Genomic DNA, 21,822 nt, shown 5'->3' on the forward strand with positions numbered 1-21,822 from the left:
CCTACTTGTGCTTATGCTTTGAAGGTGAGTCTTCTTATTAACTCCATTTATTCTCACTCTAACTTTGTCTCTCCTGTCTACCAGGCCTTCCCCTTGTCTACCTTAGAACTAGGAGCACAGCCAGTCTGACTAACCTAGAGCACCAGATGTATGCTAGAGGTACAGTATAGCCAAGCGAGGGCTTATTTCATTTTCCTGTTTTGAGAACTGCCTTGGACACCAATTTTCTGGGAATGGGAGCCGAGTGGGAGTATACCCAGGTTGGAGTACTTTGGGTTAGCAGCCAGAAAGAGATTTCCAACTAATGAACACAGCGACACCTCATATAAGAAGGAAGTGATGGGCTGATTTGTATGCTGTCTCTTCCATCTGCCTTAACCCTCGGTAGAAGTAGCGTCCACGCCACAGCGTCTGATGCACAGACATGCAGTGTCAGTTAGAGGTGATGTCTCATAATGAAAAGCAAGTAAATGAAAGGAAACCATCGCCCATCAAGCGGTGCTGCTAATCTTTGTTTATAGCATTTCCAGTGAACGTTCATTCTTATGGTAATGCAAGGGGCTCTGTGGAATAGGAACTGTCATGGTCAGGAAACGAGGATGTATTTCCCAGTAAATAATTGCTTAGACACAAGCCTTAACTTCTTTTGCTATGAATTGAGGTGCTTAGGAGATAGAAAAGAGAATGCTCTTTCTTTCTATCTGTGACCTTGCATGATTCCTTGAGAATTTGGCTGGTAAGTAAGCAGATATGATAGAAAACACCAGAAACACCTAGGAATTGGAATTCCACAATGTGCATGTCTCCATCTGTTTGAAGGAGTGCGTATCATCAGATGATTTATGTTTGTACTTGGCTGACACCAGATCCTGCCTGGGTCATGGCATAGTTTGATGCATGTCGAATAAACATATGACCTTCAATATTGGGGTGGGGGGGAAGGCCAACAGAGCTTCCTTTACCAGGAGTTCAGAATATTAATACATGGGCCAGTACTATGGCGTTTTTTGGGAAGGTTTTACTGAGGTAATTGTTTGGGGATGGTTCACAAAGAAAGCCCATGATTGAACCTTCATGGATTTATTCCCTGAGCTTCATTATGTCAGTTATTTACTCTTTCAGGCTAAGCAGAGCATTATTCCTATTTACCTCATGAGGTCGCAGAGGCTCAGAGAGATCACATAACTTGCCTGCATTCACATGACTAGCTAGTAGCGGGCCTGGGGCTTTAATCTATTATGATTTACAAACCAGGTCCTTTCTGACAGACTGAGCTGCTTATATATGATGAAAACCTACGCTGTTTGTAATGGTCAAATTGCTCTGTGAAACAAGTCCAAAGGGGTAGAAATGTCCTCAGCTGGAGCCATTTGAAGCCAAAGTTGGATGTAAGGAGCTTCAGGTTCTCTCAGCCCATGAAGAAATTAGGTTTGGTCACTACCGTAGATGCCGATTTCCTGAGGCTACCAGGGAATTCCTTTCTCTTTGATGGACTTGGGACTTTTATTCTCTGGTGCTGTGCCAAGGGCAAGTCCACAGTAGATTTGGACCCTAACGCAGGAGATGTCAGATTTGTCCCCTGCTGCTGGGTTTGGACTTGTGAGCACTCCCATGTATTTCTGTTCTCCGAGAAGCAGGCTGCTGAAGTCAGTGCCGGTATGTGTAATCAAAACAAGGAGCTTGGGGACCTAAGAAGTGTGCCTTCCTACCGTGTTTCCCTGAAAATAAGACCTAGCCAGACCATCAGCTCTAATGCTTCTTTTGGAGCAAAAACTAATATAAGACCCGCTCTTATTTTACTATAAGACCGAGTCTTATATAATATAATATATGATATGATATAATATAATATAATACTGGGTCTTATATTAATTTTTGCTCTAAAAGACGCATTAGAACTGATTGTCCGGCTATGTCTTATTTTCGGGGAAACACGGTAGGCTGTGTAATTCCAAAGCAATATACTTGTGAATATCTTTATATGGATTCCTAGCACTTTATTCTGTATTACAATGTGATCAAAGCCATTTGCCACCTGTTCTTTTTAAATCTAATTTGCAAATGGAAACCTGCAGTCTGGCTCACAGTGGGATATGAAAGCACATCTGGCTTCCTTTCCTCCTGGGTCCTTTATCTGCTGTAATAAAGCAGCGCTCTCAGCGCAGTTGTGGAGAGGGAGGTGCCTTTCAAGGTGCCCCAATGAGGACTGTTTACCCTGCAGACAGCTCTTAAAGTTTTTACTCCCCCTCTGCTCTAGTCAGCAGCCTCACAGCTACTCCTTAATTTTCTACTTGGTGAACACTTTTTTTTTTTTTTTTTAACAAATCTTGGGAACCAAAGTGAAGCCATTGGGAAGAGAAATGGGTATATTCTAGGCAGAGAATATCCCTGGAAGTATTTGGGGTGTCTCTAAAGACTAACCACGGATTATGGGAACACGCTGTAGACTGCTCTTTTTTTTTTTAAGCATATGGCCATTTGTCAGACTTCCCCGAGCCATTGTCATTACCAGACTAGAACTTGCCTTAACCGGAAATTGTTTGTTTTGTAGCGTTTTTAGTATTAACTTCTGAAAACTTTAGAAGATGAAAGGGACAAAAAAAGGGATCACTTTTTGAAAGGCAGTCATAATTTCTGACTTAGGACACTGCCCCATGCCTTTCTCAAGAAGTGGGAGCGGCAGGGTCTGCGGCAGTCTGTGGTCTTGTTCTGCCGGCAGGAAACATGCCATCCTGGAAGATGATTTTACTTTTGCTCCAGTGTTCTCAGTCAGCGGTGGCAGTCACCTCTACATGTCCTTTTCTCCACAGCTGCAGACCATTTGGGACCTGGTCTTTTTGCAGGCTGCCTCCGTGCTTTAAAGCTGGACCCACAGGGAGGCGGGGCCACACCCACTTTTGTTGCTGCTGTCTGTGTGACAGGAGCACGGCCGCCTGGAGGCCCCAGCACTGGACTGCCGTCTCTGTGGTTCCTGCTGCCACCTCCTCTTTTCTTTGTGTGGCCAGTAGAGCAGCCGCAGGCCCTTGGTTAGAGGAGCCAGTGCCCCCCCTCACGACACTCTGTCCCATGCCACACGTCGGGCAGTGGTGCTGGCAGCCGGATCCAGGGCAGCAGGGCACTGGACAGCCTTCTTCGGCTGTTTCTGGCCTCATGGTCTCTCACTTCGCTGATTTCTTCCAGTATTTATAGTTAGGTCAACTCTTTCTAGAATTTGGTTATTTACAGTCTTGTATTGATCAGTGTCTCTTTCCAGTTTCCCTGATTAGAAGCTATTTTGTGAAAAGAAACCATATTTTATGCTCCTTTTGTAGTTTCCATAGTATGTATCTTGTAGCAGACGGTGGTGATATCTATGTCAAAAAATGAGCTAAAAATTTTATTTAAAAAGCTTTGGGATAGTATATTTCTGATCTTCCAGGGAGGGAAGAAAAAACCCAACTATTAATATAAGAGAATAGGAAAGAATGTTTTTATTTTGTTGTGGCGTGCAGAATAAGACTGAAGCGTAACTTTTACACAAAGGAGGCTTTGATAAAGGACTGGCATTTTGGACAGAGTTTAGTTAAGTACGTGTGATAGATCTTAGTGCACTTTGGGTTACCTATTTAGAGTGTACTTCTTGGGGGTAGTGGGGGTCTCTCTCTCTCTCTCTCTCTCTCTCTCTCTCTCTCTCTCTCTCTCTCTCGATTCTAGCCAAGTTAGGCCCTGATGCCTTCTGCTGAGATAAGGCCCTGAGAGCTGTGGGAGAATTGGGGGCTGGGAAGAGTCCATCGGCAGGAAGGACTGAGTCTTCCCCAGAGCAGGCAGCCCCACGTGTGGAGATCCCCTTTGTCCTGCCCACACGCCTGTGGCAGTACCTTCTCTCTCTCCCCACCTTCAGCCCCTTTGCACAGGAGACCATTGGGGGCGCTGTCTGTGGGAACAGCCGGGGAGGGTCTGCCACACAGACTGGGGATACTAACACTCTTCTCTCTTTGTCCGCAGCAGAGGTAAAAGCCCCCAAGCGCAGGCAGCCCTTTGTCCCGTTCGCTCTGAGGAATCACACGGGCTGCACTTTGTGGTTCGCCACCTTGACCACCACGCCCACCAGGTGAGGAGTGCTTGGTCTGCCCCCGTGAGCCCCCTCTGCCACCACAGGCTCTGTGTGCCCACCCCACTGAGCAAGGTGGGCCTTGCTTGAAGCTCCTGGGTCCCATTTGAATCAGGAACTTGCTGTCTGGCTGGGATTTATGTTGGAGGGTCTGGTGCTGTGTGGACTCATAGCAAGAGAAGTAGGTCCTGAGTCTAAACTATCCAAATTAGGTCCTGGTGCTGCTGTACATTATGTTGAAAGTCAAGCAAATTAAGGATGCAAGTGGCAAGTGTGAAAGAGAAGTCATTCCATCTTTCCTCCTCAGTCCCTCCCCCACCACTTTAAAGGAAGCTGTACATGGTTATTCAACCAAACATTTTACATTTTTCTTCCAAGACTGCTTTGAAAACACCTCCCATACCCCACCTTTGCCCCTCCCCCTCCCATAAGAATTATCTTACAGACCTTTACTCCAGATGGAATTGGGTGGAGTTTGGAGAATAAGAATTTACCTAAGCCGAGTGAGAATGTTCTCTAACAACTTTCTGCTTGTGTAGACCTTGGCTCAACTTTCCAAATACATGCTGATATGTCCAGTTTAGGTAACAAAGTACATGAAATGAGTCACAGAATCAATTGGTTTGAAACCACGTTTTCCCTGCCTCCACTAAGTATGCTAATGCTCTACAGGAGATGTTTTTAAAAAAGAGTTTAGATCTGTTAAATTTTAGGTAATCACTTAAATATCTACTTTTAAAAATCATGACTCAGTTTACAAAGCACCTTATATACTAGACTACTAGACTCTATTGCTGGAGGCAAGTGACTGTGCCATGATAACTTTCAGCTATTTTTTTTTATTGGGGAATATTGGGGAATGGTGTGTTTTTCCAGGACGCATCAGTCATTGTTCTTCAGTCTAGTTGTGGAGGACGCAGCTCAGTTGCCGTTTTCAATCTTAGTTGCAGGGGGCACAGCCCACCATCCCATGTGGGAATTGAACTGGCAACCTTGTTGTTAAGAGCTCGGGCTCTAACCAGCTGAGCCATCCGGCCGCCCCTAGCTATCAGCTGTTTTTAAAGTGTCAGATAAGCTGTGAATAACCATGAAGGTAACTTTGCTTACTGACCTTTTAGGTCATCCTTTGTAGTCAGGTTATATGGTCGAGTTCCGGGAGGGTTTCTGCTCCCAGCTCTGTGTGACAGAGGGACGAGCTGGTATTGTCTGATTTGGTTCCAGGGCTGCACTCTCTCACAGCGGGAGTCCAGGGATAGTTCCAGAAGGGAATGGAACATTTCTTGATGATGCTCACAATGTTAGTGAATGGCGGGAAGTCCTCACGGGTGAAGAGATTCCCTTTGAATTTGAAGCACGAGGAAAGCTAAGACACAGGTAAAACGTGGTTTATTCTCCCTCCCCCGCTCTCGATATGATACGATATGATAGTCCCTAGTGTTCTGTCTTTTCACAAATAATGTTTTATTTTTAAAAGGTATTTTGAAAATTTGTGTTTCCTTTTAAAAAATATGACTGTCTTTCTATCTTGGACGTACTTCCCCCCCCCCCCCCCCCATTAATTACCTCTTTATTTGGCATGGTGAGGTGACAACCTGTGTTTTTCCGTAATTTGGTTGAAGCAGAGATAGATCGTAATACTCAAGTTCATTGCCTCCTAGCCTGGTTTTCATGATGCAGTGGTGACAAGGCATTCTTAAAAGTTTATCAAAGCCTGTTGATTTCAATTTTACGATACATATGTGCCACGTAGCACTTTCAGCAAGCAGATGTTTTCAGGAAGCAGAGCCAGAATGATGAGGAGGATAAGAACAGCTCATCTAGGGTGACCGCTCGCTAATGTTCTCATTCTTGACACATCCATCCAAGGGACTGGAACACGTTAAAGAGGTTATGGCTGGTCACTGAGAGATCATAAAATGTCTAATAAAGTGTTCTTCTGTTTGCAAACATTGTTAAGTGGAAGGGCTAGCCAGTGAGTAGTGAATAGGTTAAGATTTTAGCGTTTGAGCCTCATATCTGTTTCCAAGGTGAGCTGAGATTTGCAGGATGGGCTTCAGCCCTCTGTAGTGTATGCTTTCGTGATGCTCTAAGCCTTTGTGTGCAAACCTGCTCCTAAGTCAAAATCGTCTTCCTTTTCCTAGCTTTGTACCAGCAAACTTCTGTTCCTCGTGGCAAGAGTTCTGAACTTGTGGGCCCCCGGTGATTTTACAGGGAAAATATAGTTTTAAAAAATCGCTGTGCTGGGTATATGCACCCAAAAGCCATGGTAGAATTTCCAAGGATGAGTTCTGGGCATTTTCCTGTTCCACAAAGTTCCTGGAGAAGCTCATAGAACTGTTGGATGTGTTTCTTAATGAGCACTGCCTCTGTTATATCAGGAGGGGTTTGACCTCTTTGTCAGTTTCCATGTTTTGGAACCCATTTCAAGTTCCACTGTTCTGCTTGAATTCATCAAAATAAATGCCTTTTCTGGCTTTTCCCCTTTTGGCACACTGTATCCCACTCCCTGCCTCCCTCCCTTCTTCCTGTCAGCCTCAAATCCAGTCCCCCATTTCAGACTTCTGGCTTGAATTAGGCAAAATCTAAAATAGAATTAAATGTGCCATTTCCTCCTGTGCTTCCTGTTCTGCCCACTGCCTTCTGCTCCAGTTCCAGCCGAGCACTTCAGCCCTTAAACTCAGAGGGCTCCACCTCGTAACCTGTCTGTAGTCTTGTAGGTCTGAAGCCACATAACCGAGTGTGATTCTGAGAGAAGTAGGCTATTCAACAAAGAACCCAGGGGAAAGTGTCGTTGCATGCATTTCCAAGAGTATGGTTATATGATTAAATTGCTAGTACAACATTTTACTACCCCACTGAAATGGTTTTAGCTGACGTCACTAGTTTATAAAGGTTGGGGTGGGGTTGGTGAGGGAAAGACCTGGGCTGATGTACAGATTTGCATGGTTCATACAAAAGGAGGGCAAACGCTACTCTTGTTCAAGGTTTGCGAATCTTGCAATTTTGTTTTAAGTGTGAAACCCAGTTAATATAGCCTCTTCATTTCCCTTGCATTAGGCAATCACCAGCAGGCTTAGCCAACTGGGTTTTTCTGTCATCGTGTAGTAAATCAGATTTGACTCTGCCTCTCCTTTCCTTTCCTTTGTAAGGTCGTGCTCACTGTCTTTTCTGTGTTGTGCCTGCAGACACACCCATGACCTACGGATCCATCAGCTGCAAGTGAGAGTCAACGGCTGGGAGCAAGTGAGCCCCGTGTCTGTGGACAAAGTCGGCACCTTTTTCCGATATGCAGCACCAGATAAGAATTCATCTTCCTCTACGGTGTGTGGCTAGGGAATGGCTGTAGATTGCGCCCTGGCCCCACCCCCTTGAAGCCAGCGTCAGACAGCTCAGCCTGTGAGAGCCTGGCTCTAGTGAAGATTTCTTGTTCCTTATTTCCGTTAGCTCTAGGAAGAAGACATAAGATCTTTTCAGTTCAGTCACAAGCATTGGTTAACAATATGTAGATAAGCCCGCCAATAGTTAACTGCAGTAGAAAAACAAGATGTAAAATTGACGTTAACACGTATTGCCTCACCTGTGCAGGTCCATTTCATACGCGGCTGGCCCCCCTGGCAATTTACTAGTCTGCCGAATATGTATTGGCTTTACTTCACATACTGTTATGCTTCCTCTATATACTCCCTTCTTTCAGTTGCTTATAATGCTGCTCCTTTACCCTTCTGGCGCTGTCTCTCCAGTGTCTCCACTCTGGCATAAAGATGGATGACCACTGTTAACATATTCTCTAATCTCACATCCTCTCACATACCCTTGCCCAAGCTTTTCCCCAGCCTGCAGTTCCAGGGGTTGGAGGACCAGCCAGGGGAGTGATGAACGTGCAGGTACTGGAGAGGCTGGCATCGCAGCTGACGTGGCCACCGTGGGTGCTCGGGCCCAGCACTCCTGATGCTTCCTGCGATAGCTGCACTCATGTTTAGGCAGCCAGTGACAAGTAGGGTGGCGTGGATTTGCAGACATGTGGTAGCTCCTGTCAGACCTGCTTTCTTCTTGAAAAATGTTCTTGGAGAACACTGTTTTTTCTACCGTTCCTCTCTTGTGCTCCAGGCTTCTTAGAAAAGGAAACTTTCTTTTAAGATTACTTTTCTGCCTAGATTCGTGTCTAGTAATGAAAGGCCTAATTTCCCCCAGAGGTACTTTCTGTTGCATTGATGTGTTCTGAAGAAATTTGTGTACCTGGAATGGTTGTAAAATGAGTGTTACTTTTCCCATATCTTTGAAGATAATGTGTTTTCATAGAAGACCGTACTTTACTAAGAGTGACGTTTACAAACATCACGCTTTCAAGCAAATTACATTGTCATTGAATTTAATGATGCGTGTTATGATTTTAGGTGTGTGCTGACTCTCTCACTTTTGGAATCTTTCTTAGATCGGCAGCCCAAGCAGCAGAACAAATATTATTCATCCCCAGGTTTATGTGAGTATGATTTTCCTGTGTTTCTGTCTATTGAGTATTTATACTGCGCCTGAACCATATATACGTGTTTATTTCTTGATGATCAGAGGACTTTATGACATATAAATGATTGGAATTTATCTCTGTGCTTTTCTATTAATGATTACCTTCCTTTTACAAGAACTTGCAAGAAAATGTTTTCACCTAACTTGGATGTGAGACCAAGTATTGCAGCCAAGGAGAAGAAAAAGCAAATGTTTTGGTCCATGGTCTCCTTTTCTCTCTAAGTTAAAATACCGGGAGTGCCAAAAAAATGTATGCACACGACTTGTATTCATCTTTTGTTATCGGTATATAGTGAGTATTACAATTTTAATGTAGTTTTTTCCTTTCTTAAAATGTGTGTACATTTTTTTGGCACCCTCTGTATAAATTACCCCTTGTTTAGCTATATGTATTTCATAGGTTTGGGCCCAAAGGTCATGAAAATAAATAAGAATGAAAAATAGTAAGACTTTTTCTCCCCCATTTGGCTTTTGAAACATCATCACAAGATGACATTAAAAATGTTTTTAGGTTTTTGCGTATAATTTCTTCTTCCTTAGGATAGTAAATTTTGAAATGTGACATTTCAGGTACATTTGGAGGTGACAAGATCAATATTTAAAGCAGTTGTTCTTGGCTTGGCTCTGTTGGGTCTTTACTAGGCTGGTCAGTGGGTGCTTTGGTCATGCTTGTACCTGGGCTTGTTCTCTAAGAACACTCCAGAAAGTTGTAGTTTGCCTTTTCATTGGGACTGCCTGCAAATCTCTGTTCAAAACATGGAGCTCTTCATTTTATTGTTTATTAGGTTGGTTTTCACATACCGTTCATTTTAATTAAAAAGTTGGCAGTATGAAAAGCTTGGATGGGGTGTCATTTGTTTCTCCAATAAAAAATGCATTGTCGGTATGTTCTAGACACTCATGCTAAGAATAATAGTTTCAGAAACCTCTTTTGTTTACCTGATGTGGAGTTTTATACTTAAAAAAAAAAAGTTTCCTGGCCCATGGTTGTAGCACAAAATGTATGTTGAATGTGTGAATAAACGTATGGAAATAGAAAGTAGTGACTGCAACCCAAGACCAAAAAATAAAATATTTTCCTCCATTGTGTTGAGTTCCTGAAACTGGGTGTCCTGTTTATAAAAGAGTGATTATTGTACGGAACTTAGAAAGTTACTACAAAGAAGGAGAACTTTGTTTTTAAAGTTCTTTGAAATAAAAAATGTTGATTTTTCTATAGGCATGTCAACAAATATGGGCCTAGAGAGTGATTTTTATGACATTAGGAAAAAAAAAAGTTCTTGTTGCCGTGAAAGGCCCATCAATACAGACAACTCTTTATTACACACTCTCTGGAGTTTACAAAGACAAGTTATAATCTCAAGACTTCCTTCTGTTTTTCTGTGTATATTTTAGACAGCACTCAACCCATTATTAGTGTTCAAAAAATGTTTTCGCACTTTAATACTAGTCTGGGAGAAAAATACCACAGAAGGTAAATCATTTACTGTTTTGCAAAGTCCTACCTCAATGTTTCTGAACTTTTAGTTGCTTTGGATGGCCTTTATTCCCCTCCAGCAGAGTTGAAAATAAGTTTTGTTCACAGTTTCCGTATAAGGGCTGATATGTAGGAACCCAGTGGCGTTGTGAATGAAGGATAATTTCCAGTAGAGACTTTCTTACCAAGTTGTAGGATGTTTGGAAAATTTGATAGGTTCTTACCAGCCTTAAGTGAAGTTCTTTATAATGTGTCTAGAGGCCTAGGACTGATTTTTCTTTGTGATATCATCTCTGCATACCTTGTTTCCCCGAAAATAAGCCCCAGTTAGGATTGTCAACCAGACAGACGCACTTAGTACATTATGACGATGTTCCAGAAGAAGATGACATGACTGTTTGAATAAATGTAGACTGTTGTACATGAAAAAATAAGACATCCCCTGAATATAATTTGGAACTTGTTTGAAAAAATATATAGACCCGGTCTTATTTTCTGGGGAAACACGGTAGATTATCTACTTTTATAAAAACGTTTAGAATTGGCTGTTTTAATAGTGTATGTTTATGGGTTAGTCACTCCTATGAAAGCTGAGTGGTTTTAGGGCTTAATGCCTAATTTCACCAGACAGCTACAGTGGTAATAAGATGCTTTTGATTTAGGCATTCTGGTTAGTATTGCATTTTCGTGTGTTTGTTTGAAAAGCACAGCTACACCCTTTTCACTTGTATGTCTTTTTCCCAGTTCTCGTCGCTCCCACCTGTTCGGGTGGTCTTTGCGGTGACCATGGAAGGCAGTGCTCGAAAAGTAATCACCGTCCGATCTGCCCTCATGGTGAAGAACATACTTGAGACACCAATGGAACTAAGGCTGGACAGCCCATCTGCTCCAGACAGTAAGTTCTGACGTAGTCTGTCTCCCTTTCATTCTGAGACAGTCAGACTTCTGGGTGGAACCTTGCCCGAAAGCGCTAACACTTATTTCTGTGGCAGAGCCTGTGGTGCTCCCCGCTATCATGCCAGGGGATTCCTTTGCTGTGCCTTTGCACCTCACTTCTTGGCGGCTACAGGCCCGGCCCAAAGGACTGGGTGTATTTTTCTGTAAGGCTCCCATTCACTGGACCAACGTAGTGAAGACGACAGAGGTCAGCAGCAGCAAACGCGAGTGCCACTCAATGGACACGGAAAAAAGCCGGTTCTTCAGGTACGCACAGCGCTGCAGGGGCGTGTCAGTCCTGCTTTTCTTTTTTTCCCTTTATTCTTTCCCTAAGGACCCCTAGTGATTCAGTTGTGTTTATTTAAAATCCTAAAGTTCTTATTCCTTCTGTTCTGGTGTTAGAGTTCATAACAATTCAAGGGTGAACCCTCAGTGCGGGTAGGGACTGTTGCTTATCATCTAATATATGGGAGAAACAGCCAAAAAACACACTGCTCACACATACAAGATTAGAAACGTATATGTACGTGTCAGCAGAAAGAGGGGTAAGTAGAGAGGGAAGAAAAATTACCAGTTCCCATTCCTCAATTGGGAAGCAAAACCCTGGGGTTAAGAATTTTTCAAATGACAGATTTCAGTGGAATTTTGATGAAGGTTCATGGGCCTAATATTGACTTTTCTTGGCGACTTGTACAAAATTATCTAATCATTTAGACTCTTCCTCTCTGGAAGAGTATAAGTAATATGTTGCTAGATTTACTATTGGAAAAAATACTGGATTGCTGATGTTAGATGTTTTAAACTTAGACTTTAAACCTATTTAAAGATTATCAACTTTAGTTTTCTTTACAGTGATGACAGGCATTCATTTAGTTTAAACTTACAGTAGAGGTATCAGAATAGTATAAAGAATTCCAGTATACCCTTTACCTATATTTGTCAGTTGTTGACAGACTAAGGGGAGAAATAGGTAAATACATAGCTATAATTGGTGATTTTAACACTACCCTGTCAGTAATTTATAAAACAAATAAAACCAATAAAGATAGGAAACGATTTGAACAGTGCTATCAATCAGCTTGTCATAATTGTTTATAAGACACTTTAACCAACAACTCCAGGTAGCATTGTCATTTCAAGTATGTGTTAAACATTCGTCAAGAGAGACGATCTATGGGGCCATAAAACAAAGAACAATAAATATCAAAGAATTGAAACCATATAAAATATATTTCATGATCACAATAGAATTAAACTAGAAATCAATAACAAGATACCTACAAAATCCCCAAATATGTGGAAATTAAACAGTACATTTCTAATTAACCCACAAGCCAAAAAAGGAGTCACAGAGGAAATTTAAAACATATTGAAATGTGGAGGATGTAGCAAAAACAGTTCTAGAGGGAAATGTATAGCTTTAATGCTCATATTAGAAAATAATGAAGATATAAAGTCAGTAATCTGAGCTTCTCCCTTAAGGTAGAAAAAGAGGAGCAAATTAAACACAAATTGAAAAAAAGCAATAAAAATAAGTATGGAAGTCAATGAAATAGAAAAACAAACAAAATCAATGTCAAAATTGACTTTTGGAAAGGTTCATGTTTAATAAACTTTCAATAAGACTGATCAAGGTAAAGAAAGAGAAAACACAAAATACTAATGTAAGGAATAAAGAAAGGAGACATTATTATAGATACTACAGACTTTACAAGGAGATGTTATAAACAGTTTTATGCAGCTACTGTATTTTGCAGTGTATAGTGCACACTTTTTTGCCCAAATTTGTAAGGGGAAAAATAACAATGTGCATTATACATGGGTAGTATTAATTCCATATCTATATAAATGTTTTTAATTCTTTTATTTATGCTTATGAGTTAAAAGTGTAACTCTAGAACTCAATAATGATATCTGTATGCAAAATAATACCCTGGAATACAATAATCGGTTTTGTTGAACTTAACTTGCAACATGAAGAGTTCTTGGCTTTCTATGAGGTGTCAATATTGTAAATTTGTTACTAGTACATAAAATTTCTTATACCTTGTATCTGTTCTTGTGTTTTGTAATTATTTGTTACATAAAATTGGTTGTACCATAATATGTTAAAAAATGAATGCTAAAATTCCTTTATAATACAAAAAACAAGTACCTAAATGTAAACAAATAAATTTGAATTAAAAAATTGAAATGAAATTTCCCCTAAAGTTTGGGCCAAAAACGTGAGTGCGCATTATAAACGGCAAAATACGGTAAATTCCACACTGGAATGACAGATTTCCTGAAAATAGCGGATTACCAAAACCGATACAAAGAGGAAGTAGAAAATCCAAATAGCCCAATAACTATTAAAGAAATTAATTTTAGTAACAAGCCTTCCCGCAAAGGACACTCTAGGACTACATGGCTTCATTAGTGAATTCTACCATACATTTAAGGAAGAAATAATACCAGTTCTATGCAAATTCTTTGAGAAAGTAGGGGAGGAGGGAACAGTTCCTAACTCATTTTAGGAGGCCGGCATATACCTGATACCAAAACTGATGTAGATAATTATAAAGAAAGGAAAGAAGCAAGGAGGGAAGGGGAAGAAAGAAAAAGAAAATTGCAAACCTGTATTCCCCCCATGAAGAGTTGCAAAAATTCATAACAAAATACTACCAAATAGAATCCAGCAAGTGAAGTTCATCCCAGGAATGTAAGATTAGCTTAACATTTGAAAATCAGTAAATGTAATTTTCCATATTAACAGACTAAAAAAACATCAGGTCATCTCAGTAAATGAAAAAAAAAAAAGCCCACCAAAAACCAAAAAACATTTGCTAAAATCCAGCACCCATTCCTGATAATGTTCACAGCAGACTAGGAATTGAAGGGAACTTTTCCGACCCGTCAAACGGCATCTATCATAAACCTACAGCTACCATTTTATTTAATGGTGAAACCTTAAATGCTTTTCCTTAAGATTGGGAAGCAGCTACTCTCTTTGACATTGTAGCACTCGTCTTAGCCATTGCAGTAAGGATAAATAAGTAAACAAGAAATTGGAAAAGCATAAAGATCTGAAAAGAAGTAAAACTTATATGCAAATGACACAATTATGTATGTAGAAAACACCATGGAAAATTATGGGACCTAAATAAATTTATCAAGATTTCAGGATTCGGGACTGGCCTGGTGGCTCAGGTGGTTGGAGCGCTGTGCTCCTAACGCAGAGGTCGCTGGTTCGATTCCCACATGGACCAGTGAGCTGTGCCTTCTACAGCTAAGATTGTGAACAATGGCTCTCCCTGGAGCTGGGCTGCTGTGAACAGCTGGAGGTTGGCGTGGGCTGCTGTGTGCGGCCGTGGGCTACCGTGTGCTGCCATGAGCGGCTGGTGGCCAGCATGAGTGGCGGGCAGCCATTGTGAGCGGCCGGCAGCTGGTGAGAGCTGCCATGAGCTGCTGTGAGCGGCCGACCGATGACCAGCGACCGACTGCCTCAGCTGGGGGAGCGCAAGGCTCATAACACCAGCATGGGCCAGGGAGCTGTGTCCTACACAACTGGACTGAGAAACAACAGCTTGAACCTGAGTGGGGGCAGAAGAAGGGGGAAAAAAGAAAAGCTTTCAGGATTCAAGATCAATTTATAGAAATCAATTGTATTCTTATATTCTAGCCATGAAAAGTTGGAAAATGTGATTAATAAACATACCATTTACAATAGCATCAAAAAGCTAAGGAATGATGTACCAGTTTTCTAGTACAGAAAATACAAAACCTTGCTGAGAGAGATTGAAGAAAACCAATGTAATAACTAAGTAGTAATAAATAACCAAGTTCATGGATGGAAAGACTCAGTATTGTTAGGCTTTCCATTCTCAATAAATTGATCCAGAGATACAACCCAATTGGCTATCAACAAACCTATCAATCAACAGGATAATGAGTAAATTTTTAAAAATGGTATGTTCATAAATTGGGATAGGAATCAAATACTGATGCATACAAAATGGCTGAATCTTGTCGAAACTTCCATTTTTATGCAAAAATAGCCTAGTATGCAGTTCAAGAACAGGCACAACTAATCTGTATTGACAAATATCAGAAAGTAGTTGCTTAAATGATGGGGGAGAAGATTTTGATTGGAAGGGTATATGAGGTCGCCTTCCGGAGTGAGAGAAATATTCTATAACTGGTTTTGGGTGGTGGTTATAGCGATGTATGTAATTGTCAAAAGTCATACTGAACATTTAAAATCTATACATTCTATTGTGATTTAATTATACCTCATTTAATGTGTTTGGATTGAAAATTGCAACTACCTTACTGAAGCCTTGAACCATTTTAACGTTATGCTTTCTGATACTCAGCTAAGGGGAAAGAATTCAAGTTCTTCATTCAGGCTGATGGTTTTTACACCATTTTGTCTTCATAGGTTTTGTGTGGCCATAAAAAAAGAGAATTACCCAGATTACATGCCCTCGAACATATTTTCTGACAGTGCAAAGCAGATTTTCAGACAGCCTGGGCATACCATATACCTCCTGCCAACTGTGGTAATCTGCAACTTGCTACCTTGTGAACTTGACTTTTATGTTAAAGGAATGCCAATTAATGGGACACTGAAACCTGGCAGAGAGGTGGCTCTGCACACAGCTGACACATCCCAGAACATTGAACTGGGTAAGGATTTAGTCAAATTACCATTTGTAGTAATTCCATGGAAATGTCAGTATTTTGTGATTATTTGGTAAACATTTTAGGGAAATCATAGCACACATGGTATCTCAGTATGCTAGCTCAGAGGATTCATGCAGTTTTAAAAAAATGTATAAAACTTCTAAATTAGAAAATTGTCAAGAATTGACCAAGTCCAAAAGATTTACAGAGACAGCACTCAACAGAGCCTTTTTTTCTTATGTTGCTCACATGATGTATGGCTCTAGGAAGTCATTTCATCTTTTCAAACCATGCTTTTTCTAGCTATAAAATGAGCCAAATCCTATGTCTCTCTCTCCTCATTTCAGGAAAGGCAAAAACATGTGCCAAGCACACTGTGCTCCAGGCATTATGTCAGGTGCCTCACACACGATCGCATGTAATCCTTAAGCAGTAGTTATCTGTCCCATTTTACTGAGGAAGAAGTTGGGGTTTGGGATGTCAGTGCGTCAAGTAGTTTTCAGCTGTAGGGATGGGCGAAAGTTGAGGTAGAGAATCACCACCATATCTGTAGCTCTTACAGAGAGGTCCTTGTGGAGTTTGGGCGGGAAGTATGCTTCTTTAAGGCTGTTGTAGATATGCTGAAATAATAATGACTTAGCTATTGATCTTTCTCCAGATTCGTATATCATCTCATTTGATCTTCACAACAGCCCACATTTCAGGCAGAGAGACAGCTCTTCTCCCCATTTTATAGACAGGAACCTGAACCTCATTGACCTTAAGCCATGTGTCCCACAGCGAGAAGCTTGCACGTCAATGAATATATAAACCCTTGAGCTTACTTTAGAAAATAAAAATAGTGCAGTGCTAGTTGTCCCTTCTAAAGAAAATAGGTCTGTGCTTTGACATTTAAGTATTTCTTCAGCAAATGTTTATTGGGCCCCTGTATGGAACAGAAGTGTCCTGACCACCAGTGTGTGCATACCCAGCACTCTTTAGCTTCCCCGTCTGCCTTACATGGATCGTCACTTTTCATAACAATCCTGTGACATAGGTACTGCTGTTACCCCATTTGGCAGGTGAGGCGCAGTGAGTTTAAATAGCTTTCTGCACCAGGCAGCTTAGTAAGGCCGGACGGGGACTTGGAAGCCAGGCCGTTGGCGGCAGAAACCTTGACTCTTATTCTCTTCTTGCCTTTATTGTGAATAGAGAGCTCTTCATTGTCATGGCTGTTATTGATAGCTTTTTGGTATTTTCATCGTTCTAATTGTGCAGTTCAGACCCCCTAGTGTGACATCCAGGCCATCTGGTTTGTTTCGTATGTATTCTCACCCCCGCAAAGGAAAATGGCCATACTAATGAGACTTTTTTATTTACCAGTTAGAGACATAGTTACTGATTTTTCCAAAAGGAATCCAGTTTCGTTTGGCTGTGGGTATTTTGACAAACTAAAGTGAGAAACCAAAAAGACAATAGCTTGCATCTCCTTTAGGAGTATCACTGGAGAATTTTCCGCTCTGTAAGGAATTACTCATCCCACCTGGAACCCAAAACTACATGGTAAGAATGCGACTCTACGACATCAACCGGCGGCAGCTGAACCTCACCATCCGGATTGTGTGTCGGGCAGAAGGGTCCTTGAAGATCTTCATCTCTGCCCCTTACTGGTTGATTAACAAAACAGGTATGTTCAGAGAGGCCGTTCGAGGGGACCTTGGGCGTTGGTCACGGGAATTCACATTTATTTGCTCAGCTCACTAAATGGAGCTAATGCACATAAACGACTTCAACCGTCCAAGCTGCCAGAACTCTCCTGCTTCCATAGTAAGTGCCCAGTCAGGGTCCAAACTGTCCTTTTAGACAATGAACTGCACCCACTGAATAAATTCCGTTTTCGCTCTTTTCCCCCTCGATGATTTTGTTCTTTTACCATTTGCATCTGTGTTGGATAAACTGGGTGAGATTGATGTAAACTTTCCCCTCCTTCCTAAAGGGTTACCGCTGATCTTCAGACAGGACAATGGCAAGACAGACGCCGCAGGCCAGTTTGAGGAGCATGAGCTGGCCCGGAGCCTGAGCCCTCTCTTGTTCTGCTATGCTGACAAAGAGCAGCCGAACCTGTGAGTACAGTTATTTATGGGGAGGGGGAATAAGCTCCTAGGGAAGGGGAAAAGTTAGCAAAGGCTATAGTATATCCATGGAAGTAGAAATATACTGTAGATAACAATCCCCACTTGGCAGGGGAATGGGACCATGACCTAATGGGATTCTTTCGGATCTAATTTCTGTTACTTGATAGTGAAAATAAACCATTTGGTTGGTTTATAATGAAAGCTAGTTTTATTTTACATGTATTGAAGTAGTTCTATTCATAACTCTGCCAATGAAGAGAAGCCCACATGTTCTCTGCACAATTTTCGTACCCTGTAAGCTCTCAGCACAGAGGAGCTGGCACGGAGGGCCGGCGGGTGACGTGACTGGTCCTTTGGTAAAGCCTTCACCCCGTTAACCAATCCAGGTAGTTTTGTGTAAGGTTTTGAAATCCATCTTTTACCCTTGAGTTAGAATGTGCCATTTCAAGATCTCCAGGCTCTCACTGCATTTTTAAAGGCAGGGAAAGGCAACAATTGTGAGGATTGATTAGATGGCATGTCCTTATAATGGATGGCGTGAGCGTTAATTCACTTTTGTTCTTGGTTTTGACATTCTGCTTTTTACAGGAGTCTTCTAATTTATGGCCTTAATCCAAAGATAAGTGGGCATATTTGATTGATACCGCTAGAATGCTGTACCCCATTATCTGCAGAAGTATGCTCCAAGCTTACGAGGGGGGCTTAGGGAGCACTGCATGCCAGTGGGGGGCAGCTGTGCCTATGGGGGGGGTGGGCGGCTGGCGTCAAGGTTGGTGCGGGAGTCAGGAGAGGATTGACTAGGGCGCTGGACAGTGGATGTACAGACACCAGCCGTGGTCAGCAAGCCCATTCTCACGGTTCCTGAAAGGATTTTGACAGTTTTTGATCTAGGACTTAACATTTGCAACAGATTGTTTTATCCAGGGAATTCACACTTCCCAAAGCTTTTCCACATAGACCATCTCATTTGATTCTTTCAACATCCCAGTGGATTAGGCAGGGCAGCAAATAGTGCTATTTTAAAATGAGGAAACTGAGGCTCAGAGAGAGAGTTTCCCCACCCAGGGTTATATTGTTCGTGGTAGAACCGGAACACACGTTTGGGATTACGGTTCCAGGATCTGTGGCAAGACACTGGCCGACTAGATAGTGCTTTGTTATTGCACTAGTACCAGGCCATAGGAGGAACGTACCATTAGCTGCATCTTCTGCCTCAACTTTTCTTGGATGCACAGAATGGTGTGCACACTTTTCTATGTTAGGTATTAGGTTAGTGCAAAAGTAATTGTGGTTTAAAAGGTTAAAAATAATTGTAAAAACCGCAATTACTTTTGCACCAACCTAATATTTCATGAACCTTTGAAACCCCTGAGTCAGGAAAGTATCCTTTTACCTGGAATTCTTGTTTTTTTCAGAGGAATAATAGGTAGCATTTCCCCCATGTCTTATGTTCACAGAATCATAATGTTTTTTCCTAAAGTGCTCAGTTGAAGATGTCCATACATTTTGCACGTTGTTGTACTGTGGCCACCTCTAAGATAGAGTTTGGACCACTGATAATTGCCTTGCTGTGTTTGGGAATCATGTGAGAGTGAGGAAGAGTCAATATTCAAGTTCTGATTTTGGATGTTAGCTACAGCAGTGTTTCCTGGGTAGGACAGCTGGATGAGACCTTCTCGTGGGTGAGTATATAAATCTTTGCTTTTCTGTCCTACAGCTGCACGATGAGAATTGGAAGGGGCATTCATCCTGAAGGCATGCCCGGCTGGTGTCAGGGCTTTTCACTGGATGGTGGCAGCGGTGTCCGAGCTTTGAAAGTCATCCAGCAAGGAAACCGCCCAGGGCTGATCTATAACATTGGTGTGTTTGATCTCTAAATTGGTGGGTTACATGCGGGACAGCAGGAGACTCAGAACCGCTGGCCGATGACCTCAGGCATAGAGGAGTAAGCTTGTCATACATTTTGGCCTGGCGGCAAGTGCTGGTTTTCTTGCTCAGCATTGGGTCAGGTATCTTTTTCTCTGAATGGTAGATGGATATCAACACAGATCTGTTCTCCTGGGGATCTAAGGAGCTACCTAAACACCTGCCCCTTTGAGATCTGGGGCTCTGTTTAATTTCAAACTCACCTGTGTCAGGGACGGATCAGTTTGGCTTAAATCCTTGTTTTTCATGGGAATAATAGGAACGCTTAGAATGCTTTTCATCCTCCAAGCATTTCCCACGCATTCATTAAAATTTGCAAACCCTAAGAGGGTAGAAAGCATTGCTCTTGAAACTGAAGCATAGAGGTTAAGTGACTTGCCCACTTAAAGGGGAAGTCTGGGTCACAAGTGGAATTATGATTGGGATGTATACATTTGAAGCAGAAAATGTGATAAAATGCACTTGGCGGTTATAGTAATTAGAAGCCCACTAAACAAGCTTAGCTTACAGAGGTGGAAGGTGGACAGGGGAGAATACCTATTGATATATGCCTCATATCCACCTAGAATGCCCAAAAGATTTTCTGAAGAGTTAAGATTAATTTGATTTAAATACGCCTCAGGTTTAAAATGTTAGCAGTGCATCCTTCCTTTATTATGTGATTTCCAGGGATCTCAAAGCACCTTTTAGTGTTGAATTCTGGAAAAGCATCTAGAATTGCATTGTCTGTTGAACTCCTCTGTGATGTTGGAAATGTTCTATTTTGCACTGTCCAATACGGCAGCTCTAGCCACGTATGGCTGTCGAGAGCTTGAGAGTACATCGCTAAGAAATGGGGTCAGTGTGACTAAGGAATTGAATTTTTCATTTATTTAATTTTAATGAATTTAAATAGCCATATATGACCAGTGGCTTCTATATTGGACAGTGCAGATATAGGCATGTTGTAGAAGGAAAAACTGAGGTGGTATCATTTAGCTATTTACCCTGGGTCCCACGTAGAGTTAGACATGTTTACGTGTTTGAGGATTTATTATAATAGAGTCTCCTCCAAGTATAGTTCGCTTTTTGTGGTTTCTGAACATGAATTTGTGTGCATTCTCCTTTGACATGGGGGCTCTCTCCTGTAAAGTTGACATTAGATTTTTAATAGAAGAAATGAACTTTATTTGATCCTCTAGCTGAGGATCATTTTCTTTTCTCACATTTGTTTGCTCACATTTGTCTTGAGTAGGCAAAAGCTGCTTTGTGCTGTGTTTGGGTTTCTGTGGGGGTATTTTGTCCTTGATACACTTTCCAACACAAGCTACCACAGGTTGGCCGGAAGCTAGAGTTGGGACAAATTTGGGGGAAACGGAGCTCTGCCTTCTAAAGCAGCTGGCACTAAGGAACCACAGAATTCTTGCCAGGAGGCAAATTGAGCTGTTCAATCAGAAATATGCCGTGAATGCACGTATAAATGCATATGCTAGGAGCATTCATTAAAACTTACTACTATTAAAACTTTGTAGGGACAAGACTGTGATTTGAATTTTGTTACACCAAGGAAAAGAATAGACGGTGTGCTAAGCTAGGACTTCGTAATTCTTCAGGATCATGAGCTCTTGGCATGTAATGTCAAGGGAATGTGTGGAATCTCGTACTTGAATATTTTTGCAGAATTGGATAGATAACTAGCTGCCTCTCAGGAAGGTTTAAAGCACAGTCCCAAGCTGGAAAGCCAGGGACGGCCTGGCCATTTAATCTCCCATGTACCTCCAAAACGAAGGATTTTGTACATTTTTATCTTATCAGCTATTCATTTACTGGGAGTTTGCCAGAGTAATCTAAGATGCACCAGGAAACAAAAAGCCGGCTTTTTTCCAAAAATTGAGCCTCGGCACTGTAGATTCAAGTTAAACACATCTTTTGTGGGCAGGCTTTGCCTGGCTTTGAATCCCAGCTGTGCTGCCTACTGGCTCTGTGACCTAGGGCAAGTTCCCTAGCTTTCCGTGCCTTAGTTTCCTCATCTGTAAAATGGAAAGAATGAAAATACTTAACTCATAAGGTAGTTCTGAGGATTAAATGTAGAGCCTTTGGTAGAGGGCGTA

General features: G+C 41.7%; 1 protein-coding gene across 12 annotated transcripts in view; it reads left to right on the plus strand.

Annotated features, from left to right (window-relative positions):
- Window positions 1–21,822, plus strand: part of VPS13D (vacuolar protein sorting 13 homolog D) — a 236,731-nt gene that overhangs the window by 90,752 nt on the left and 124,157 nt on the right. For 7 of the 12 annotated variants that reach the window (XM_074334033.2, XM_074334026.2, XM_074334030.2 and 4 more), the window contains 11 exons: window positions 85–159; window positions 3,985–4,090; window positions 5,312–5,464; window positions 7,276–7,411; window positions 8,523–8,570; window positions 10,836–10,986; window positions 11,084–11,294; window positions 15,448–15,695; window positions 17,167–17,358; window positions 17,668–17,794; window positions 19,524–19,666. In XM_074334033.2, the coding sequence (XP_074190134.2) occupies window positions 85–159; window positions 3,985–4,090; window positions 5,312–5,464; window positions 7,276–7,411; window positions 8,523–8,570; window positions 10,836–10,986; window positions 11,084–11,294; window positions 15,448–15,695; window positions 17,167–17,358; window positions 17,668–17,794; window positions 19,524–19,666 (1,590 nt within the window). The remainder of the gene's footprint in view (window positions 1–84; window positions 160–3,984; window positions 4,091–5,311; window positions 5,465–7,275; window positions 7,412–8,522; window positions 8,571–10,835; window positions 10,987–11,083; window positions 11,295–15,447; window positions 15,696–17,166; window positions 17,359–17,667; window positions 17,795–19,523; window positions 19,667–21,822) is intronic. The other 5 variants (XM_074334029.2, XM_019756289.3, XM_074334031.2 and 2 more) reach the window with 3 other exon arrangements.

This window comes from Rhinolophus sinicus, chromosome 14 (assembly GCF_057876585.1).
Source record: "Rhinolophus sinicus isolate RSI-liver-muscle chromosome 14, RSI-T2T, whole genome shotgun sequence".
In the NCBI taxonomy this organism is placed as follows: domain Eukaryota; kingdom Metazoa; phylum Chordata; class Mammalia; order Chiroptera; family Rhinolophidae; genus Rhinolophus; species Rhinolophus sinicus.